At 40.5% G+C, this 26,033-nt stretch overlaps 1 protein-coding gene across 2 annotated transcripts in view; it reads left to right on the top strand.

Annotated features, from left to right (window-relative positions):
• Positions 1-16,317: 16,317 nt before the first annotated feature.
• The window catches only part of LOC118789124 (cholecystokinin receptor), a 37,424-nt gene continuing 27,708 nt past the window's right edge, over positions 16,318-26,033 (top strand). The window contains exons 1-2 of one of the 2 annotated variants that reach the window (XM_036545446.1): positions 16,318-16,449; positions 16,635-16,821. In XM_036545446.1, the coding sequence (XP_036401339.1) occupies positions 16,653-16,821 (169 nt within the window). In that variant the 5' untranslated portion in view covers positions 16,318-16,449; positions 16,635-16,652. Of the gene's footprint in view, positions 16,822-26,033 lie in introns of both variants that reach the window. The other variant, XM_036545447.1, reaches the window with a different exon arrangement.

Genomic DNA, 26,033 nt, shown 5'->3' with positions numbered 1-26,033 from the left:
TCATGTCAGAAACACGCAGGTCATTATAAAATGCATCTAACTCAAAACCCAGCAGTGGTGAAAATAAGATATGTCCTACTCACACTTCAAGTGAATTCACAAAAACATCTCACAATAACCTCCTCAACAAGAACTAGTAACAAACAATGGCTGTTCTCTGTAACAAATGGATCTCCAATGCAATAGGTTTATCGCACACTGCTGTTCTAAAGCAATTGATTACAGACTTATACAACTAAACACGTGTAGAATCAAAAAAAATGCTAGCCATTGGGAGCAGGATGATTCCCACTTTTGTGCAGTTAGTTTCCACCTGATCACCTGAGTTTTTTTAGTAATACTACACAATTACTTGAATGGGTCCAACACACTCACCTGTTTCTTGGCAGTTGCAGTCCGACAAAAGCCTTCCCCTACCTGTCTGCAGATGTTACCTGTGTAGCAGGCCAATGGCTGAGTTATTTTACTGGTGCCCAGGGCTGTGACATCATAGATCATTCCAGGTGGCCATGACTTTCTAAGGGAGAGGTAAATGAGTTATTGGCTCATAAGTACATAAAAGAGCACACGTATCAAAAGGCAATGAGAGTACAAAGAGGAGAAGCTGTTATTCAACGCAATCAAAACCATAAAAAGGCAATCGGCAAAAAGCCACCAATCCAAAGCCTCTCATGTGTTCTCTGTGCACTTTGCATCTTTGTTGTAACCCTTGCAGTCCTTGGTTGTAGTCCTTTTTACTGGAACACACAAAACCTCCTATCAGGAACATCTGTTCATTACATTTGCATTGCATTATCATAATTTAGCATGCTCCTGTCCAGAGCAACTTATATTGCACACAATTGTATCGATTTATACAGCTGGATATCTACTGAGGTAATTGTTTGTTAAGTACCTTGCAAAAGCACAAACTCATTTGGGACATGGTATGGTGTGTAACAGGGACAGCCTGAACTTGTGTGATGGCAGTGTTTAGGATCCCTCTCCTCTATATGTTTTATTGAAGTTATGAGTATAATCAATCATTTTTATTTGTTACAGCACATTTTTATAACTGGGAGTAGAGCTGTGTACGTACTATAGTGGATTTTCTGGAGCAAATAATAAAAAAAGTAAACCCAGGCCAGTTGGGAGATTATCTAACCCTGGGAAAAGGCAGCTGAGCGACTCCTGAAAAACTGGAAATTTTAATATTGGGATAACATAAAAAAGGCACCAGTTCATCGCAATAGTTCAAATCTATAGCCGATGAGGTGGACAGGGGGTGGCATGGTGATCTTGAGCAGGAAACATAAAGGACACAGAGGGCCAGCACAGTCGTGAAGGCAAACCTGAGACTGCCACCATCAGATCACAGCTGCATCTGCAAAATATGCACCTAGTGAAAGAAGTATACGTGGGGAGTTATATGGAAGAATGTGAGCTCTGGGATACAGAGCGGCAAACCTAATTTAAGCCTTAAAAGTAAGAAATATCTTACAGTTAATCTGGAATTTAGTAGGTATCCATTGAAGAGATGCTAACACAGAAGCTATGTGCTCAGATCTCCATGTTCTGGTTAGAATTTGAGCAGCTGCATTTTGGACCAACTGCATGGAGACCTTTCAGAGAGTTGTTTGCATATCCCGATACTGTGGCAAAGCAATACAATACCCTAATCTTGAAGTAACAAAAGAACGAACTAGCTTTTCTGTATTATGTAGAGACAGAATTTTCCTGATTTAACAGAAGTTCCAAAGGTGATGAAATGGCAGTCGAAAATGCATGGATGTCAGTGGCGTCTGGTGAGCTGGAAACAGGAGCAGGATTGAGAATCAGTGATTTAGATCGATTTAAATTACTGAGAATAAACTTTTAGGTTAGGTTGAGTGCAATGAACAATAACGTTTAGAACACAGACCTCACAAAGCTGTGATGTGTCATGAGCATTTAATGTAATTTAAATCGATAAATGCCATCCTTGTTAATTAAACAATTTCACGTTGTAGCTTTCGCAAGCACACAAACTACAGACAATCTGCGCTGTTTCGCGAGCATAGCCTAATCATTTCCTCCATTTACGCGATTGGTGTCGATTATTCTGTGAATTATTTTTTATTGTTAATCAAGGAAGATAAAGGGAAAGAGGTTGAAAATAATGATAGATTTAAAAGTAATGTTTCAGCTTCCCCTGTTTCCAGCTCACCAGACGCCACTGATGGATGTATTTACGGTTAACACTCACAGCGGAGTGAATTCTGTATTTTATACTCAAATTGCTTCTGCCTCTGCATGGACAACCAGAGCGCTATATATCAGTATTATACAATTACACATCAGTAACCTTTTCTATTGGCATTGTTTTATTGACATAGGTTGTGTCGCAACGGTCAAAATTCAGAAATCATTCCGTCCGCAATGTCGTACTGTAATGTTGTAAACGAATGCTTGTTTTTCTTTCCGATTTACCTTCCGAAGCTCTTAAAATACCTGAGCCCCGTTGTCATCGGAAGTTGAAGAATAGCACGAAGCAATTAAAACGCACATACATGGGTAATACAGTATTAAGATTACCTCCTCGTTCTGACTGAAAATACAATAGTGCGTTTCTTTGCATTGGAAACAGTGACCGCGTCGCGTTTTTCATCAGCCCGCTTTTCACTTCCTCCGTTTCGTGTTGGTGTTTCGGACACGCGTTTCGGAGCACACTTGAGGGGGCGGAGGAAACCGGCGCTGCAAATGCAGTAAGGGTGTCGGGCGAAGTCGTCAGGAGGGAGACGAGGGGAGAGTAGAGTGCTGTGGACTTTTCCTCTATACTCTGCGGCAGCTCGCCATCGGGTCAAGATGATCACGTTCGGGGCCGCCAAACCGCTGCTGCTAGGGGTAATTCTCTTCATTGGTATGCCAACGTGGCTGAGTACAGGTATGTGATTGGTCTTAATTCATAGGGCACATGCCTTTTGAACAGACTACGGCATCCTTTATCTCAGTAATACAAAGGTAAATAGATTTGTTTATATATTCATTAGACAGTATTACATTAAATTTCATACAAAGATTTATGACCTGATACAGAACCCTAACAGGAGAACTAGCTTCATGAAATAATCATGGGAAAGCAGCAGACGTTTTGGTATTTATATATAATTCATATAATGAATGTGACTGACTGTTTAAAAGTATTTGAGATCTCTCTGTCTAAAGAATGCTCTTTGCCTCCCTCTGTCACAGAGAGTCTACAGGTGATATATCAAAGGGCCATCCTCTCCCTGGAAGAGGGAGATAAACTGCATCTCAACTGCACTGTCACATACAATCAAGCGAAATGTACAGACCTGGAAACATTCTGGGTAAAAGTGCACTCATCTGACATCACCACCCAGCTCACAGATCTGAGCAAATATCTTGTCATAATGTCAGAGAGAGGGGACAGTGGTAACAGAAGTCGACAGGTCACCCTGGAGGTCAAAAACATGTCTCTGAGTGACAGTGGAACTTTCCAATGCATGGCAAAATGTTGTGGTACTGTGGAAACTGCCATGGGCCACTTCATTAAACTTCGTGTCAACGGTAGGTGTCCTATCAATGAATTAGTTCATTTGTGGCTACTGGACTTCTGATTTTGTTCTCAGATGAATTTGTTTTGTTGGTGGTATAGATACACTCTTGCCAAACAGCAGGTTATTAGTATCTTTTCACTTTGTATTACTGTGAGCAGCACAGCCAAAGAAAATAGAATGGAATGAATGCTTATTGTTCTTTCCCTCTGAGCTCAGTGGCTGAACCAAAACCGTCAAACTACAGCCAAGGAATCCACATTATCGACTTCCTTTCTGTGATGGTGCATTATCTGTTCCTCATGCTGTTTCTACCCTGTGTGCAGTAGCTGAAGGTAAGAGCAATAAATTATACTGGCAGCAAGTCAGTTCAGTCTATTGAGGGAATTTACTATATATACTGTGCATTATTTATATATATATATATATATATATATATATATATATATATATATATATATATATATATACACATATATACACACACACACACACACACACTATATGGACAAAAGTATTCGGACACCTGACCATTACACCAACAGGGACTGTAATGACATTGTATTCAAATACATGTACTTTAATATGGAGTTTTTGCAGCTATAACAGCTTGCACTCTTCTTGGAAGGCTTTCCACAAGATTTTGGAGTGTTTCTGTGGGAATTTGTGCCCATTCATTCTGTAGAGCATTTATGAGGTCAGGCACTGATGTTGGACGAGAAGGCCTGGCTCGCAATTTCCATTCCAGTTCATCCCAAAGGTGCTCAATAGGGTTGACGTCAGGGCTCTGTGCAGGCCAGTCAAGTTCTTCCACACCAAACTCATCAAACCATGTCTTTATAGTCATGGCTTTGTGCACTGGAGCACAGTCATGTTGGAATAGAAAAGGGCCTTCCCCAAACTGTTGCCACAAAGTTGGAAGCATAGCATTGTCCAAAATGTCTTGGAATGCCTAAGCATTAAGATTGCCCTTCACTGGAGATAAGGGGCCTAGCCCAAACCCTGAAAAACAGCCCCATACCATTATCCCTCCTCCACCAAACTTCACAGTTGGCACAATGCAGTCAGGCAGGTAACGTTCTCCCAGCATCCGCCAAACCCAGACTCGCCCATCTGACCTGCCAAACAGAGAAGCGTGATTCGTCACTCCACAGAACACGTTTCCACTGCTCCACAGTGTCGGTGTGCTTTACACCACTCCATCCGACACTTGGCATTGGACTTGGTGATGTGAGGCTTGCATGCAGCTGCTCGGCCATGGAAACCCATTCCATGAAGCTCCCGCCGCACAGTTTTTGTGCTTACATTAATGCCAGTGGAAGTTCGGAACTGTTCAGCTATGGAATCAGCTGAGTGTTGGTGATTTTTACGCACCATGTGCCTTAGCAGTCATTGACCCCGCCCTGTGATTTGACATGGTCTTCCGCTTCGTGGCTGAGTTGCTGTTGTTCCTAAACGCTTCCACTTTCTAATAATATCACTTACAGTTGACCGTGGAATATCCAGCAGGGATGAAATTTCACGAACCATTTTATTGCAAAGGTGGCATCCTATCACAGTACCATGCTTGAAGTCACTGAGCTCTTCAGAACGACCCATTTTGTATCACAAATGTTTGCAAATGGAGACTGCATGGCTAGGTGCTTGATTTTACACCTGTGGCAATGGGTCTGATTGAAACACCTAAATTCAATAATTAACAGGTGTGGCCAAATACTTTTGTCCATATAGTGTATATATATTAGTAAAATTATGTGCCTGTCTAGTATATTTCAGAAATAAAATAAATACACTGGTTTTATATTGCCCATTTCCTTCCTGATATTAAATAATAAATCTTCTAAATATCTTCTGTGTCTGACTGACACATTACTCAATCAGGTATCTGTGTCAACAACAGCGTAGTGACATAAAATAAAGCCATAGTGTTTAATCTCACCACTTTGCAATATTGCATTCCTATACACTTTGGCATACTGTTATGTGCGAGATTCTGATTTCAAATGATTTGAAGATCTTAAATAGAAGTTATATTTTATTGTAACATACAAGGGGTTCATTCTGACTCAATGCCATGCTTCACAGGATTACCTGGTTCTCACCAGAACAGCTGAGGACAACAGCATCATGCATATGCAGGAAAGTTAAAGCATCCTTATTACTTTTAGTCATCGCTTTCATGGTGTCGACATGCAATGACAATGAAACATGAGGGTGAGATCTCCAAAAATCACTCAGAAAACAAAGCTGTGGCAAACGTTTGTCCCCAAATAAATTATTGTTGTTATATTATTAGTTGCATTTGTCCCGTTCTTTCTTTATTCTTCATTTTTGTTGACAAGCTTGGTCACATTGCAGCTCTTCTGGGGTCTAATCTGCTGCTGGCTTTACAGCACAAGTAAACAACGCTGCTGGCATTGAGACAGAAGCAGGAAATGACCCTCTCCACTGCAGTGAGTATTTAGCTGCAGGGTTCTGCTGTTGACAGGTTAAGAGGTGCAGCACTGTGGTGTAGTGGTAAGATGTACTGTAGGGCTTGTAACTGAAAGTTTGCTGTTTCGATTCCCAGCTGTGCAACTGCTGATGTTTCCTTTAATGGTTTAATGGTGCAGTGACTGCTCTTTGCTCTTTGAAAATGGTTATTGATTATCACTGGCAGTTGTGTACGCTTTTTCTCTGGTGGCTCACCGGACACAAATATTATGGGAATTTATGAAATTTAATCTGTGAGATGAGCTCTTCTGAGCTGAACCAATGCGTATTCAGTTAGCTCTGAACCAGCTCTTAAAGGCCATGCCCGGCCTGATTGCAACACATGGAGACTGTGTGAAACCTCAAAACTTGAGTGTCATGGTAACTGTGAATATGTCCATGTGCAAAGACAGGTATACAGGAAGTTTAATGCTGTTCGGAAAATGTGTGAAAATAGCCAATGAAAACAGCAAACAGCACTGTGAGCAGTTTGGTGTTTCATGTCGGCGAGCGGAAATACCCTACAAGTGAAACAGGAAGCCACATACATTCCATTTATAACTGGTATAAAACATTGACAGCCTTCTTGCCTGGCCTGGCCTAGCAGGCCCTCTGTCACAGTGAGGCAGTGGATGTAGTCACACAGAGCTAACTTTGGGTGTGAGAGTCTGTTAGCATTTGTTTCAGAGTAACAAAGGAAGATGTCAAAATATATCACCCCTACACAGCTGTCAGTATTGATTAACCCATACATTATCAGCTTTTGTGAGATAGTGCAGTACTCAACGTAAATTTGTTTCAATAAAATATCCAGAAACAGTGGCTGCATGTACACTGATATGTAATCCATGTAACTTATTCTGAAGAATGGAATCTGTTAAACAAATAAAGATATATTATACGAAAGCCTTATTTTTTCTCATCTTGTGTAAGTTTTGCCCCATTTACAGCCACTGTAGAAAAGGGCCACATGTTTTTGTCTTCGTCTGTGTCTTTGTCTTTGCTTGCGCACCACCCCCACCTCTCACAGGCACTTTGTTTACAACCCAGTTGAAACCTGCCCAAACCAGTCCTGCTGCTCTCCTTATCAGCAGGACCCCTGCAGGTAACCCGAGGCACAGGCGCACCCCCAAGGACGGCCCCCAGGTCACCATTTGCCCTCTGACCTGCCCATATCCTTCGACAGAGATCTCAAAAGGCAAAAAGTCCTTATCAGATAAAAACACTCAAAAAGTGCACAATACAATCAGATTCTTGGAAAGGTTGTGTCCCCCTCTGCTGGAGGTTAGATATACAGGGTGAAACATGATGTGACATCACCCATGTCTCTGGTAATAAAGCATTCACAATCTGCAGTCAAGTGTGTGGATTTATTGTCACCAAGAGTTGTTTAAGCTACCAGCTGAAGCGTTGTCAACACCTTTCCCAGTGTAACGGAGTGCATGTCCGTTACATGGGCCTTAGTAAATTAAGCAGGAATATCCAGGCCAAACATACCGTCTCCCAGGTTGGATGAAAAGACATTTTATTTCACTGGCTCCTTTGTTTGCCTCCTCCCAAACACACCAAAACCACTGACTCTACAAACCGACAAGGATACAGGTGGAATGTTTTAACATGCAGGGTGGCCAACTGGATGATTAAGGATTTCTAAGTCTTGGACAATTTTTTTTATCAATTGCACCTCTTTTACAGCTAAAGTAAATGAAATGTTTGTGGTTCGGGGGGGATGACAGGGCCTAACGCTGCATTCCATTTGCCTCGGAAGTCGGAGCTGGGAATGACGTCACACCCGAGTTGATCACGTTCCAGTACAACAAGTCGGAAAACCAAGATGGACGCCTCCAGGAAAACCTTTGTTGTGCTTGCTCTTGCTTTTGCTCTTTCTTGCTCTAGCAAGAAAACGGTACTTAAGATCAGAAGTCAATACCTCGGCTTGCAGTATGAATGTAAAATTAACTATTTGTTTAGAAGATACATGATGAAGTTGTATTTGTTTGATAGCTAGCTAGCAAAGTGCATGAAAGCCAAATTAACTAGCTAGCTACTTGCACATTCAGATGAAAAGCACAAATACCACCTTACAAACACAAGTCTCGCTAGCTAGTTACAATACAAACAAAACAATAAATGTAACTAGCTAGCTACTATCACTTTCCGCTAACAAATACAAATATCCCCTTGCAAACAAGCACAAACACATAGCTAGCTACAATTAAAAACAATGAACATAGAAAGTTAGGTAGCTTTCTACGCTTTTGGCATTCAAGCATTTTACTCAACTGTCATATTACTAATAGCTAGTTAGCTATCAAACTAATACAGCCTCATCACATCTCTTCTGACCAAATAGTTAATTTTACCACAGCCACTGCAAGCAACCTGTTGTGACAACTTTAGTACTGTAGCTAGCTAGCTACCCAGACCTGCTATTGTTAGCCATTGTTAGCAATACCGGTTGATAACAACACATTATGTGGTATTTTGCGCATACAGACATGTCCTTAGATAGAAGTTAGACAGTACTGTGTGTACGACTGATTTAATGAGACACAAATAAAACAGAAGTGCTAGTAAACAGTATAATACTACAGCTTTCACTACTGTTGATGCCCGGAGCAGCCATCTTAGAATTTGAAGTCGGGGTTGGTAAGGTTCCTCCAACCTTTCGAGTCGGAATTCTGACTTCAGGGGGCGTTCCAGTTGAAATTTCCGACTGGGAACTTGTAAATTCTGATTTCCGAGTTCAAATGGAATGCAACATACCTGTTCATCCAAGGGCACCAGCAGTACGGATTCCATCAGCTGAAGGACCTGAGGGCTGGGGGCTGATGGGTTGTAGGGTTTGGAGAGTACAGGCAAATGGGGCTGACCAACATGAGAGGTGACTGTGGGGGAGTTTCCGGTGGTTGCTTTTTAATATTTTATAATTGAGTTTTATTGTTTTGTAAAGAGCAAAAATACCTATGAAACATTTTAGATGTGGTAGGGTGATGTCAGTCTGCCAGTATCTGGTGGGTTATGGCCTTTGCTGAGTTGACTGATTTATTTTATTCTGCTTAATTTAGTCCAAAATGGCTGATTTCCTTTATAGGAGCAATATTCAGTCAGTAGGAGAGAGGCTGGCTAAGAGTGCAGTGGTTTTGAGAACAGCAGTTTAATTGATGTGTTCTCTTTTTTCTGCTTAGGCGATTATTGTTTGCATTTTGTTTGTTTGTTTTGTTTTGCATTGTGTTTTTTTTCTTTTTTCCCTTCATTGTTAGCTTATTATTTTTTGTTACTTTCACCGGTCACGGGCTTGGGAAAAAGAAACCACCATCATGTCATCCTCAAATTTTTGACCTCATCAGGCTTTTTTTCCCTCACCTCTCGGTCTCGGTCATTCCACAACACCCAGTTTATGCTGGTTCCCTAGCATCAACTCACTAGAAAAACTGCTTCATTGCACTAGATGTCAAAGAGAATGACTCACCTGAATGACAATTGTTTTATCATGGGAATTTGATTATGATACCATACATGAGAGTTTTCCAGTGTGATTCCTCCCAGGCATCATGTTAAACAAGGCCTGTGGTTCCAACAGAGACACTCCAGCAGATTCCCAAGGATCTGATTGTGTACCTGGAGTGCAGTCTGATTCCAAAATAAGATGTACGTTTGATCCCTGGGGTGGCCCCGTCCCAAACTCAATTCCTTCTTTCGTAAACGAAGCCTTAACAATGCTGATATAGTGATAACCTTTTTTATCCCAAGAAAAATCAGCAAGCCAGTTTTGCAGTGATAAACAACAGTACGTGACATATCATATCATATATATATATATATGTATATATATATCTCACAGTTTCTATAGAACTGGAGCTATATAACCCTAGCACCTGATGCACCTACTTCTAGACGTTTTGTGACCCCCAAGGTTAATTAGTTACATAGCTGTATAAAGTCAGTCAGATTCATGTTTTTCTTTTCCTGCACAATCACATTTTCGTCAGTGCCAAACTGATGCATCTCTGCCCATTCACATAAAACACTGAAACAAAGGAAAACATGTCCCAAAGCCCCTTGTAATTTCCCTGCACCCCAGACTGAGAACTAGGGCAATGAGCCCAGCAGCGCTACCGTGTGACCGGGTCAAATGGCGACAGAACCCACTCATCCAGGAGCGAAATGAGAGGCGACACAGTGCCTCTGTGAGTTAGCCATGGCCATGGCTGGAGACTCAGGGCCGAATCATGGTCCTGTGAGGCCCCTGGGCACATGTCTTTTGGAAGCCCCCCCCCCCTTTTCTTTCTTGCTTTCCTTCCCGCGTCTGCTAGATTGTCAAAATCTACTCTGACTCTGTTGACATAAGTGACAATGAGCTCAATTTCAGGCATATGTTTTCCCACTGCCACATTTCTACCTAGCCTTTGGATTTTCAGATTTTCAGGCTGAATTACTGAAAGGCGTGGCAAACGCAGATGTGCTGAACGGCAAATTTCGTTTTAACCTTTTCGCGCGTACGGTCACACTGGTGTGATTAGCCGTTTAGCGCATATGCTAAATCTGGTGCAATTAGAACACTCGATTGGAGAAATTCTAGCTAATTTTGGCTTTAAGGAAACTGATTTAACTCTAAAAATATAGCAAATGCTAACTGAAATCTATAAGAAACTTAATAACGCAAATGAAAACATAACCAACCATATAAGGTAACACGCGCGCTACATACCATAACAAATAAGTTACATGCGAAAGGGTTAAAACGAAATTTGCCGTTCAGCACATCTGCGTTTTCCACGCCTTTCAGTAATTCAGACAGGTAAATATCCCGCTGGAATTACGGAAGGGGGTTGCGGTCAAACTTCATAATATGATTAATTTGCGTTAAAACATTAACGCGTTAACGTTGACAGTCCTAATACAAACACAAAAGTTCATCAACCATCTCTGCTGTGTTACGTTCTTTACGCGCTTTTATGATGTCACGCTACTTACCTATCTGACGCAGCAATCGCCATCCAGCATACGCCCCACCTATAGGGTAAGTAGGGTACGGTTGGCAGTGGAGACACAAGCTTAACGTCAGTTACTCCCACCTTAAATTCATTGGGGAAAGTTGTAGGCCTAAAGACTATTCAGGTGTTTGGGGAATAATTTACAACATAATTTTGAGAAATACACTTTTTCTTTTAAGTGTGCTGCACGAACCATCCACTGTCTGCCTCAAGAAACCAGGCATACATTTTTATTGACATCTTAGTCTAGTTAGCCAACGTTAGCCCGGCTTGTGATTGTCAATGAAAATGTTTGCCCTTTTCCATCGCCCTTTGGTAGTTAATAGTTGTAAGTATGGCTGGGCGATAAAACGATAACCATAATTATCGCGATATAATTTCACTCGATTGAAATATAACAAATGTTCGATATAATTAATTTCCATGCTTAGATAGCCTGCACAGAAATGAATCACGAACTGCCAATCATGTCGAAGGAATAGAGGTATACATTGCGTAGTTAGGTTGCAGTGAGCGGTATAAATTCAGGCCAGCACGTGGTATTGTGTACAGACACAGCGGCTGACATGCTTGTAGTTGGAGCGGAATAAGCGAAATGAGCGACACCAAAGAAAAAGCAGTGCCCGTGGCCAGCTCGATATGGGGCACCGAATGTAACAGAACGCCTTCTGTGCTACGAAACGCATAAATGCATTACGAAACCATGTAACACCATAACGCGTTTTGTCCACGAAAAACACAAACAAGTTAGCATTGTGTCCACGAAATATTGAAGAGAGCACATACTTTCGCACACAGACAACAAAACGGGTGATTCCTGTCGTGCACTGAATTGACCGTTGTGTGTTTCATCAATGATGCCACTGTCCCATTTAACAGATATATCTCTTATAGCAACATTTAGGTGGATATCTGTTAGTTACATGCCCAGTTATAATTATTCCTTTAAACCATCATTTGATTAGCTAGCTGACTTCCTTAAATATAGCAAGTTGACTACCTCCAAAAAGATCTTTGATTGGTTAGTTATGTAGATCTATACCTAAAAATAGCCTAACTCTGTGGATCCCCACATTAGCTTGATTAGGCTACTAGCAAGTGAAATAAAACTAACCATACTGTATGTGGCGATGGAGGCATTGCTGTTGTCAGGGGCTTAGAGTATCACAAATGAAGCAGCCAACCTGTTTAAGTAGCTAGTCTTCAAGAATCGTTCAGATAGGTAGCTTGTTAGCTAACTAGCTATGTTTGTCAAGTCAACGTTAGCTCCCCAGCCAGTTAGCATTGATTATGCAACACAGTTAATCGTGCTGCACGTATAAGATTTTTACAGAGGCAGCTGATGTTGAGGGAGGAATTTGGAGCTTTACTCGCCGACTACAATTCACGTTCATCAATAAGGTGAGAACCACACCCGTTATTAACCTAAATATTCTCGAATGAATTGAAAAGTGTACTATCCAAGTAGTAATAGAAGATGTTTGTTGTTGTAATGATGGCAGTAGCGCACACACAAGTAGTAGCCCTAACTGGTTAACATTAGCTAACGTTATTGCGATTAGGCTACTGTAATCTGACATAAAATATTGGTCTGTCCCTTATCATAATGACTGAAACGTCAGCTGCTTCCGTAAAAAATCTTATTATACGTACAGCACGATTAACTGAAAATCGCTGCGTTGTATGATCGATAAATCTTAGGCATATGAGAGGGCTGTGTGTCACCGCGCCTAAAACGACTCCAAATAAGCCACAAAGAAAGTACAATCATGACCTCCACTGTGCTGTGCGAGAGCGCTTTTCCTCAACACAAAAAGTTTGAGTCATGATGACGTAAGCGTGCTCGGGCCCGGAACGTTAAGCGCAATGTTAGTGCAGGCCAGCGGGGGAGTGGGGAGGGGGGACAATCGTGCTCGGGCACGGTACAAGGCACCCGGGCCTAGTATGAGTACGTCCTTAAAAACAGACAGACTTGTCTTTCTTGCCCGAAACTTGCAGGGTAATGACATTGCTTGTTTAAACCTTTTACAGAAGATACTGACCACAGTTGAGATTTTTCTTTTGTCTATTTATTTTGTTTACATTGTCAGCTAAAACACTTACAAAAAGTTTGTACAAAAGGTTTGGCACGCTGCCCAGAATTAAGATTTCTATGTATATTCATTGTTTTATTTATTGACATTATCCTTTAAAACACTTTTTAACTTTGCAGTCTGAGCCATCTTACGTGTGTGCTGTATTACACTGCAGCCCTTAACTTTTCTATTAAGATATTGATTCTGTTGAGGAAAAAGGACTGAAAAAGGATTTTACGTACTTTTACTCATGTATATTTTGATGCTGAAAAAAGATTTTGTCTTTATAATTGTTTTCAATGTTCTACCTCAGATTTGTGAAATGTTCTGCTGTTTGGCAAATGTTTGTCATGTTCTGACCATAAAGAATGGTTTAAAACCACAATTAACTGTAGTGGAATTGGTTGCGATGCAAGCTAAAATCTTGCCTAGGGCACCAAATTGGTCAAACATGCTATCTAGCTATCAAACATAGCTAGTTAGCTAACAAGCTACCTATCTGAACGATTCTTGAAGACTAGCTACTTAAACAGGTTGGCTGCTTCATTTGTGATACTCTAAGCCCCTGACAACAGCAATGCCTCCATCGCCACATACAGTATGGTTAGTTTTATTTCACTTGCTAGTAGCCTAATCAAGCTAATGTGGGGATCCACAGAGTTAGGCTATTTTTAGGTACAGATCTACATAACTAACCAATCAAAGATCTTTTTGGAGGTAGTCAACTTGCTATATTTAAGGAAGTCAGCTAGCTAATCAAATGATGGTTTAAAGGAATAATTATAACTGGGCATGTAACTAACAGATATCCACCTAAATGTTGCTATAAGAGATATATCTGTTAAATGGGACAGTGGCATCATTGATGAAACGCACAACGTTTCATCAATGAAACGTTGTCTTTGCGAAAGTATGTGCTCTCTTTGTTGTCTGTGTGCGAAAGTATGTGCTCTCTTCAATATTTCGTGGACACAATGCTAACTTGTTTGTGTTTTTCGTGGACAAAACGCGTTATGGTGTTACATGGTTTCGTAAAGCATTTATGCGTTTCGTAACACAGAAGGCGTTCTGTTACATTCGGTGCCCCATATCGAGCTGGCCACGAGCACTGCTTTTTCTTTGGTGTCGCTCATTTCGCTTATTCCGCTCCAACTACAAGCATGTCAGCCGCTGTGTCTGTACACAATATCACGTGCTGGCCTGAATTTATACCGCTCACTGCAACGCAAATTAATCATATTATGAAGTTTGACGGCAACCCCCTTCCGTAATTCCAGCGGGATATTTACCTGTCTGAATTACTGAAAGGCGTGGAAAACGCAGATGTGCTGAACGGCAAATTTCGTTTTAACCCTTTCGCATGTAACTTATTTGTTATGGTATGTAGCGCGCGTGTTACCTTATATGGTTGGTTATGTTTTCATTTGCGTTATTAAGTTTCTTATAGATTTCAGTTAGCATTTGCTATATTTTTAGAGTTAAATCAGTTTCCTTAAAGCCAAAATTAGCTAGAATTTCTCCAATCGAGTGTTCTAATTGCACCAGATTTAGCATATGCGCTAAACGGCTAATCACACCGGTGTGACCGTACGCGCGAAAGGGTTAAAACGAAATTTGCCGTTCAGCACATCTGCGTTTGCCACGCCTTTCAGTAATTCAGCCAGGTAAATATCCGCGCTGGAATTACTGAAGGGGGTTGTGGTAAAACCTCATAATATGATTAATTTGCGTTAAAACATTAACGCGTTAAAGTTTCCAGATTAATCGCGAACGAGCGTTAACGTTGACAGCCCTAGTTTGTATTCACGTTGTCGCACGGAAGTGACGACTCTGTCGACCAATTAACGAACGGCCATCCTTTACAAACCGTACTACCGTGCTTGGTAACCCAACAGAAGGGTACCAAAAACCAGTACGGTACGCATATTTTGGTACGGTTCGCAACTTTTGATGATGGAAACACAAATAATTGCGTACCGTACTGTGCCGAACTTTACTGTACTGCTTGGTGGAAACGCACCATAACTCTAGCTATTTATTAAATTAGCGAACGTTACTATCGTCCAAAGTAATCTAGTAACACTCTTCTCCAACGAAAACTACTATGCAATAGATAAACTATTCTTTCATCACATTTCCCCTGGCTGCTTCCCGTTTTCCCTCCTCTCTTCTTATTTTTCTCACCGGGGCACCAGAGGGCTTTGGTCTTTTTTATATATTCGAATCAGGTTACTAAGAGAGTGGGGGTGGGGGGGTACTTCGGGAAAATACGCAATGTAGTCATGTTGTTGTGGGCTTTTTTGGTAATATTTCGAAATAACAGCATTAAAATAGTATTACTTTTAAAAATTTTGATTTTTTTTTCTTCCCTCATTTGGGGCGCCCCAATGGATGGATGGCGCCCCTAGCATTCGGCTATACCGCCTATGCCACGGGCCGGCTTTGATTACAGGTAGTTATCTGCATATTAGTTCCTTAAAGAAAAGTATCTTTCTTGTTCCCACCACTGCCCAGCTGACACCCAGCTGTATCCTCCAAGGGTTTAGTGGCATAATCAGCACTCTTGCAATTTTAAAATAGGGCTGCAACTCACTTATCAGGCTCCTTTTCTGCAATCTCAGGCGCCAGTCTGCCAGGATCAGAAACTTCAGCTTCTGGCTTTAGATGATGTGTTTTATAAATTCCAAGAGTGTTAATTGTTTTCGTTTCGTTTTATTTCATTTAACTCTATGTCAATATCCAATTTTTATTTTAAAATCCTGAAATCACACAGCTGCAGCAGTCGCATGTGTACGCACTCTATCTTCTGAAATGTGCTCAGGGTGGGTGTGTGTGTGTGTGTGTGGGTGTGGGGGGGGGGGGGGGGGGGTGTGAAAACAATTAGTTCATATGAAAATTCTGTCACAAAACTATGTTGATACGTATCATCACGTATTATATTATATTGTATATATGTAGACTACACCACTGATTATATTATATTATATTATATCCTATCTGTTAGCTTCACACGATTTTCTTTCCGCGTTGAACTTCTAAACCAACTTGTGTGGTCATCGCTATCCACTAGAGGGTGCTATCTCCACTCTTTTCGTGACACATTGCTCAGGCTTGCGTTCGAAAGAAGCCTCAACCACCCCAGCCCCCTCCTCCCCACGCCTGTAAACAGATCCTCCACCCCCCTCTTGTCAAATCCATCTCCCCAACCCCTGAACGCACATTCCTGGCTTCCTCCTCCATCGGGCGGCGGAGAACTAATAGCGTGCTAGCATTGTCCAAGTGATTCTACCCTCCTCATCAAGACAAGCCCGGGCTCTCTGCTCAGCCCCTCTAGTACCTGTCAAGATCAGGATATGCTGTCGCCACGAGGTGAAATATCCAATATTTGTGTATGGCATGGATTAAACTGCACAAATAAAGTATAAGGACTTGCCTCAGCTGCACTTGTTTCAAAACGCGGTTACTTATTGTTTAGAACAGAAACTTTAATACATTTTAACGTTAAATGCAAAGCAGGGTAACACAGACTGATGCTCACATTTCTACCCGTTTAGACAATCCTGACATACATAATGGATATACAAAAATTACATGCAGCCTCGTCCGCATTTTTGGAGTGTTTGAGAGCGCAAAGCAACTCGTCGTTGAACAGCACCGCAAATATGACTGTGGAGGTTACCAACATCACCACCTGTGGAAATGCCTCCGTCTCTCCAAAATTGCAACCTCCGCGTCCAAAAGGTGAGAAAGAAGTTTATGGTTTGAACAATGCCTGACCTGATATCTTTTTATGTAACAGCTGATTGCGTGCTTGATGGCGTTCTTAATTAAATGTGACGCACAAAATCTCTGGGAATAGTATAGTTTCACTGCAGAGACGCAACGTCACGTTCGCCTACATGAAAGCCAGTTATTCCACTACTACAAATGACAGGAAAACAAAGATTTGAAGTGCATCACATATAATTATTACTATTTTATTGCTTTTATTGTAATTCGTACGATTATACAGTTAATCGGAAACTGATAAAACGCCATAAATACATTTGTAAAATGCCTCTTTTGCTACATCGTACAAGGTAGCGTTTACGAAAAAGTGTTCACTGAACTGTATTTGAGCTTGCTGCATCTTAAAACGCATTGTTATCAAGTAATTACTTGTTAACTCAGCGTTCCTTTGGATTAATTATTCCCGGAATTGCGATGGCATCCTTTCTGAGACAATATAAAACATGGCAGTCCTAGCATAGTTAATTTACGATCTTAGTAAAACATATGTGCATACATGCTGCCAGATGAGAAACTTAGATAATGTAGATTTACCCTAAATATTTATTCTGCAGTAGTGTGACAGGAGCAACCATAAATTTATGATAAGGAAATCCTGTCTGAGAGAGATTAGGCAAATTGCTCTGTCCGTTTGATGCCCTGTGTGTTTATTTGGCATGTTCCGACTTAAAATGTTCAATCTTGTGCCAGATCGTTGTCGAGACGATCTTTTGCAGGGGGCACTCTACAGCTGCACTCGCGCTTCTTGAGGGAGGAGCTGGGAACATGCTTGCATCCCTTGTTCTGTTTAGCTGTGTGTTTTTTGCGTTGTTGCACAGGACTAAAGCCATAGTCTCAGCCAGTAAAGTTATCTGGCGGGTGCTCTCTGAATCATCTACAACTTTGGGTGGATAAAGATTTTAGTCATGTAACACGCAGAAAATAAATTGCACACATTGTTGGTTTAAAATTCGTTAATTTATTAAAAAAAAAAAAACATCACACAGTCCAAATAATATTTAATGAGAAGAGCAAATGGCACAAAGGCATCTGAACACCATAATATGTCAATGTGAAATCACACTGTTCGAAATTTCAAAGGATTTTTACAGTAACTCACTGGCAACACTGTTGCCAGTAAGTTACTGTAATTCAAATTTACAGTGCATAACTGCATTTTATTTTACAGTAAGTTGGTGTTACTGTAATTGTGTATTACAGTAGCAACACTGTAAAAATATTAGGTTAACTGTACAGTACTGTAATCCTACAGTACTGTAATCCTATGTATTCCTATTTATTTATTTATTTATTCTCATTTATTAATTATTATTACATATATATTTCATTCATTGCTTTATTCATTATTGTTTATAATTATTATGTATTACTGTGTATTTATTAATTTATTCACAACTGCTATTCAATCCATACAGACACAATTACTGCAAAATATCATTCTTTTATTTAAAACATTGCTAATATATAAAAATACACAAATTTATTTGAAAGACTAAAACATCAGAAACATTTAAAACATTAAAGCATAAAAATACATTTTTAACCAAATTTGTAACTAATGCCAAATAGTGTGTATGTGATGTGTGTATGTGTGTTTGTGTGGTATACATGTGCACACAAACAGTAGAAACTTCATGACAGAACAGTACAAACCCATGGTTTAGTTTTATATGTAAAAATGCATACATTCTTTGAAAATATTAAAACATTAGAAACATTTAAAACATTAAAAATATAAAAAAATCATTTATGATTTAATAACTAACTCTGAATAGAGTGTATGTGGAGTGTGTATATAAATGAGTTTTGTGATTGTGCATGTTGTGTGTGTGTTTGTATGTGTGAGTGTGTGCATGTATGCACAGTGTGTGTGTTTGTGTGTTATCTATGTATGTGTGTGTGTGGTGGATGTGTGTGCATTTGTGTGTTACGTATGTTGGTGTGCGTTTTGTGTGTGCATGGTGATGTGTGTGTTGTGTTTGTGTGGTGTTTGTGCTATGTGTGTATGTTTTGTGTGTGTGTGTGCATGTGCACATGTGTGTACATGTATGCATGTGGTGTTGTGTGTGTTTTGTGTGTGTGTGTGTGTATTGTCAGTCAGGCTGGTTATTCACAGAACAGATGTATTTTCGTATTTTAAACAGTATTGTAGAAAATGTCTGTAGAACAATCTTGACCATATAAAGAATTACAAAAAAGAATCAGATCAGATTTAGCAATACATTCAAAAAAAAATAAAATCATTGTCACAGAATGCATTATGTAGAACATCATCGAACATCATAAAGTCTGAATGGAATGTGTGTGTGTATTGTTGTGAGTGAGGTTATTCACATAACAGACCTAATCCACTCAAACTCGCTCAGTTGGCGCAGGAAAGATAACACTCTGCTGTGGATGACTTGTATCTTCCTTTTTACCAGCATTTCAGTTTTGCGGCTCACCCCCATCTTGGCCATGCATTTTGTTCCTTCTTCTGGATTTATTCTAACAAAGAATCTTTAGGCAAGATAAAAGGAATGGGGAAAACACTTAATGCAATACATAAATTACATTATATAATATTATATATACTGTATAATATTATGCAATTAAGAGAAAGACAGGGCCAGAAATTGGAAAAGAACAGACACATAAGGTAGGGTTTAAATATTGTCACTAGTCAGGAGACTGGGAGCAGGTTTGCAGCCAAGAGCACCATATTAGGCAGAGCCAGGGAGACAGTGAAGAGTAAAGCAAAAAAAAGCAAAACATACAAGGATACAAGGATATTTTATTTGTCACATAAATGGAGAGTTACTACAGTAAAACATGTAGTGAAATGGTGTGTTGCTCAACTCTGTTACAGTGCAGGGGTGGCCATAGTGATCAGTGTGTGTGACAGAAGATATAAATGTGTGTGTGTGTGTGTGTGAGAGAGAGAGAGAGAGAGAGAGAAAGAGAAAGAGAATTAGTGTGTGTAAGAGAGAGGGGGTTGTCTGTGTGTGTGTGTGTGTGTGTGTGTGTGTGTGTGTGTGTGAGGGGCACAGAGAGAGAGCAAGAGAGATGTGTGGTTGTGGGGGAGAGGGACAGTGTGTGCATGTGGCTGTGTATGTGTATGAGAGGGGGAGGCGTAAGAATGTGTGTGTATGTACGTATGTATGTGTGAGGGAGAAGGGAGAGGATGTGTGTATGAGTGTGTGCATATATGTATTTACCGTATGAATTCCAGGGCTACACAGGCAGGTTCTTGGTACTCTATGTTAAAAACATAGAAGCATGCAAAAAACATTGCAAATGCGTCTGCAAAACTTAAATACTCATCCAGAATGAAGGCAACCTCTCCCTCAATGTTGACCATAAATTTTGTTGCTGTGAGAAATGTGTTCCCTGGAAGATGAATATGACACCCTTTAAAAGACATACTCTATATGCTATATAAAAGCTTTCTAAAAACTATGCACTGTCTCTTACCAAGCATGATCAGTCTTGGAGTAACTGGTAGGGTCATGTCTGTATGGATTGACATTGCTGTTGCATGTTCCTTTGAAACAGAAAGAAAACATGGGGTTACGTTAACACAGCCAACATTATCTTAATTTATATTCAAATAAATTTGAAAAAGATTATCTGCCTACTTACATCGGCCAAAATGAACACTGAGTCTTCTTTTTCATTGAAGTGTTTCATCATCAGAAGCAAAGCAGCTATGCCGGTTCGGTTTTGTGTTGTGCTGCTCTCAATGTCCCGTAGAAGGATCTGAATGTCTCTGTTCAGTGGCTGTCTTTGAAAGAAGTTTATGATCCTCTTCCCCTTGGTTTGAAGAGCCTCTCCAAGTTGATCACAGATATCAATACCTGTGAGAGTTTTGAAATGTGCACAGAGTCCTCTTTTTGTAAAGAGGAAGGGCCACTGTTCTTGAACCTCAGAAATACTGGGAGGAATGCACAACAATGAAAAATTATCAGCCACATAATCACATCCTTGAACACTGCACTCATAATTACCACTATGCTGAAACGTGTTTTGTTTCTGTGACCCACGAGATATATGATTTCTGTGCATGTAGGACTTCAGTGCAGAAAATGTCCTGAAATTGCTGTGACACTGTTCTACGCTGCATGGAAAATGATAGTTAGCCAAATTTTTATGACTTTTCACGTGAGAAGAGAACATTTTGAAATTGGCAGCGCCATGGCCACAAACCTTACAGCTATACATTTTAAGTCTGAATACGATCACCACTCGTGGTGAAACTATTTTAAACCACCACCATAAATCTCTTCTTCCCCTACAAATATGCCTAGCGCAAACATTTCTTAAGAGGAAAAACTTGCTTATATCTTAAGTATAATGTAATAAGTCTCATGTATGTCAGTATCGATAACATTAAGTTCCACGTTGACAGTTAGCATTACACTGACATTAGAGTACAGTTGAACCTTTTTTGCATGGCTGTGCTAACGGGGGCACATCAGCTCTATAGTATGGTATACCAGGCTTAGCCAGGCAGGGTTCTGGCCTTTGTCTAGGCTACTGGTTTTAGATGACTAAAAAAATTCTTTCTCTGTGTTGTCTAGCTATCCCTCGTTTAGCCGTCTATTGCAAACTATTTTTACGTACCTTGCCTCTCTTGCACAAACTGCCACACCACTCAGATCCAACTCCTGGTGAAACTATTTTAAACCACCACCATAAATCCCTTCTTCCCCTACAAATATGCCTAGCGCAAACATTTCTTAAGAGGAAAAACTTGCTTATATCTCAAGTATAATGTAATAAGTCTCATCTATGTCAATATTGATAACATTAAGTTCCATGTTGACAGTTAGCATCACACTGACATTAGAGTAGCCTACAGTTTAACCACTTTTGCAACCTGCCACTCAGATCCAACCCGGGAATGTCGTATGGCGCCAAAGGCAAATACAGTAGCCTACATACAATGTTTGACGTCAGCAAAAATTCCCACAATGCAATGGAAAATACAGTTATTTACTGTACAAACTATTTACAGTATTTTACTTTGTGTTATGTGGTAAATAACTGTAGAAATTACAGAAATGTCTAACAGTGCACCCTACTGTCTTGCAAAATGTAGTCACCCAGGTTATGTGGATTCAAAAAAGTGTGAGAGGATTTGACATTTGTGAATGAACTCCAGTGGACGTCACAGAGACACATTGAACTGATGAGGAGTGCCTTAGCTCCAGTTTGCCAGTCTGTGATAGACCAATTTCACATTTTCATGGTTTTATTGGCCCTTTCGTTGGGTGCCAGAGGTAATCATCATACACTACGTCCAGTGCTCCAGCTTTGCTGCCTTCCATATGAGTTTTGAGTGTGTACTTCGTTTGCTGTCTCTTTGTTCACTGGACACTGTCAATGCTGCAGTCTTAAAGGCCACGCTAAATATTGTGCCTAATCATCCTGAAAATTACCCTAACTGCCTCCCACCCCCTCTCTTAGGAACCGCTGGCATTAATGGAACACTCATCTCTCCAGCAGCAAGGACTAACCCCCTCCTCTTCTCCACTTACCACTTACGTGTAACGAATATCCTTACATGAGGTACCAATTATGTAGGGGATAATGAAATTAAACACATGGAGGCGCCATACAGAATATGGAGTCTACCATAGTGGTTAAATAAAATATCAGTCTAAATTTCGTTTTGTATATCAGTCTAATAAAATATACTAAACTATTAATTTAGAACTTCAATTAATAATTAAATTAATAATCATAATCGAAATTACCATATCAATAGTTAATCTTAATCAAATCACAATATTATCTATTTAGCTAACTAAACAAATAACACTGATGATTCAACTAAGAGGTGAGGGCATTTAGAATTCTGATCAGCAGAGGTTGGCGATATTCATTCCACGTGTAATATTACAACAGACAACCTTGGAAGAATAATGCATTTATTGAGATATAACATCAAAATAGTAAGGCACACGTGTCATATGTACAATGAGTGAAACGTGTATGTATTTACACTTATGTGTAGATTTGAGTGAATATCTTGCGCAAGTGTGTGAGCGTGTCATAGGGTGTGTGTTCCTTTGTTCTGAGTCATGCATGTGCTACGCGTGCATGTGTGCTGCACGTTCAAAGAGAACAAATGAACATGCGTGTGGCGGCGAGTTTGAGTTGCCTATGTGCATGTGTGAGCGAACATAATGTCTGTTTGGTACAGGATATGTTTGGACGATTGATATCCGCGGGGTTATTCTATGCGGATTAGGTACCGGGGGTTAGTAAAACGATGCGCATGTAAAGACCCTACGTCTCTGTGTGGTATCTTAACTAACGCAGCGCGGTGAATAGTGTGTGACAAATCAGCTAGGAACAACGAAACATGGCTAGTTATATTACTCGTAATGATCTGAAACACACGGATGTACAAACATTCATAAATGTAGCTAACAGTCGGTTGTTTAGCTATGCAATGTCCTATGCCCAGAGTTGACAGCCTACTGTAGCTCATGAAATGAGGTCCAAATCTTTTGGTTCCATGGGTGGTTTCACTGGTGGTTCCATCGTCAGGGAGCCAGGGCTGGTCTGGTACGGTCAGTTCGGTTGAGGGTTTCTTTCTGGCTGGGAAACATGTTGAGGTGGATCTGGTTGCACCTTTGTCTCCGGTTGGTAATGAGTTTGTGCTGCTCTGATTTCTGGTGCTGAAACTTGGCTCTTAGTTTATTGATCTCTGCTAGCAATTCATCGCTAGTTTGGTGAATCAAAGCCAGGAGAGGGCCATCGGCTAGACTGTCCGTTCCCGTCTGCATGGTGCGGCCTTCGGGGAACGAAGAGCGCACCCAGACGACTTCCAAATAAGTACATCACTATGCTAAGAGTAGTTAGCATAGTCATGCACGAGTCTGGGCAAGACAAGCCCTGGAGGAGTTTTTCTCTGTGGTTGCTCGCATGTGAGAGCAGAAAATCCCAATCCCACAAGCTCAGCCCCCAGTAGGATTTTAATATCAGCCCTGTCCATGTGGGGAGCACAGAGGAAGTGTATCTCTTTAAGTGTATCTCCTTGGGAATGATTTTTTTTTTTGTTTAATTATTGTCTTTTTTGGCAAACCCTTTCATTTTTAAGAGAGGAAACAACAGAGTAAAGACAGAGCTTTCAGGAAGGGGGATGTCCTGCCCATGCTTGGAAAATGCACAAGGCAGTAACTGCAGAACTGTGTCTGGTCTGGAGTCTGTTGCAGCAGATAAGGGACTGGAGTCACAACCAGAAGGCTGCAGTTTCTAATCCTCGGGTGTGACACTGTCATTGTCAGCTTCTGCTTGGAAGGTACTTAGGCCAAAATATACCTGTAAATATCCAGCTGTATGAATCAATCTGTAAATCACGGTGGTGTATTGCTCCTTCGTAAAAGGTAATGGAGCAAAATTCACACTGCCCAGAATGTTTAATCTACACTGTGAAAGGAGCTAGAATGTTTTGGAATAAGCCAACTGAATCTCTGAATGTCGACTGCTGAAAGTATCTTACAAGTTAGAATTCTGTCACTCCTATTTACATAACTGCTCACAGGAAGAAAAGATGCAAGCTCAAATTTTTATAATATCTGACATTATGTGGGATTTGATCTTATGACCCTCCAGGTTGCAGTTCAGGATCCCAGGATCCACCCTGCTTCCTGTCTTCCCCGGCATTATTCATTATTTAGATATAAAGCACATAATTTGTGATGTACAAATGTCACAGAAATATATTTGGGATGTAATTAAAATGCAATTCCCAATGGACCTTCGGTCCAGGTCGCCAGGCTGGATAATGGCAGCTGCTAATTATCAGCATCCGGCAGCGCTAGTTCATGAAGAGAATAATTATCGGTATTTAACTTTAAATTGTCCGCACACAAGTGCTTACCTATACTGCCCACGTTTCCTGCAAACACCACGGGCGGGCGTTTATTTATTTATGTGCTGAATAATATTGAAGTCAGGCTGTCCCATGGGTGTAGCGGCTCACACTCTGCATGGCATGCTGTTGCACCCAGAATGGAAACTCTTTGCCTCCACTGCAGCACGCGCTGCACCCAAACTTCACCTCTCATTTATTGTGCGCAGTGTGGAAATGCTCTCGGCTCTTTACATTAAGAATTGAAACGTTTCCATCACAGGTGTGTTATTACTTCTCGCCTCCAGAATGTGGAGGGGAGGCTACGTGACCACATGCTGCTTGTTTTTGTCTCTGCTAGATTACGTGTTTTTCGACCGTCCATAAAATGATAAATGACGGGTTTTTGATTAAATCTGGTGAAATGGGATCTCACTCGGAACCGTCTTGGTGGTGTGTGTGGTTTGGGATAGCTGTTTCTGATCAGTTCTCATCTGTCTAGTAATCTTGCCAAAGGGGCTTCACACCCACAAAATGACATGCAGAATTTACAGGTCACCAACACACAAGCCCAGACAGTGTTTCTGTAGGGGGTGGACATCAAATACTATCAAATCCACAACTGGATATCCATGGATACTATGTATTTGTTTCTGTAAAAAGTAAAAACAAATACATGCAAAAAGTAAAAGAAAAAAAATATGTCAGTGGTGGGAACGTATGTTCACAATGATTCCCCTCAATGAGAACTCTGAATGGAGTATAGGCGATGATGCTGATATTTCATACATTGTGCATACAAATACATATATGTATGCATAATGTATGAAAGGTCACAGTTTCATGATATAGTTTTGTAAGCAAATGTCTCCCATGGCTAGCTTCTTAGCCCTTGTGTTTTACAACAAATTGGTTTCCCTGCAGTGCATTTCGGTGTCATTTTGGTTTTTGTGCAGGTAGTATTGTAAATCAATATAGTGATACAACCTCATAGTATTAAATGTTTGCACTGTTAGAAATGATCTGCTATGAATACATACATTTTTCATGTGTGTTTTTAGTGTGTGTTCATAATTTATACATACAACTTGTAATTCTTATTAATTATGTTTTTGCCCTGATTTACAAACTGTTTGCCCAGCTGAGCATTTTCACAGCTGGTCAGGTGATGTGCTGGCATGAAGTTACAAAGCAGTCTGATTTTAGGGCCGCAGCAGTCAGAGGATGATGTGGTGTCTCTCCTTGTGTTGAATGGCTGAGTCTTGTCCCTTAATGTGTACTGAAAATTGGCCTGGAGATAACTTGTTATTCCAGGGAAGCC

The sequence above is a fragment of the Megalops cyprinoides genome, chromosome 14 (genome assembly GCF_013368585.1).
Source record: "Megalops cyprinoides isolate fMegCyp1 chromosome 14, fMegCyp1.pri, whole genome shotgun sequence".
Classification (NCBI taxonomy): domain Eukaryota; kingdom Metazoa; phylum Chordata; class Actinopteri; order Elopiformes; family Megalopidae; genus Megalops; species Megalops cyprinoides.
This window is presented reverse-complemented; position numbering and strand designations above follow the sequence as displayed.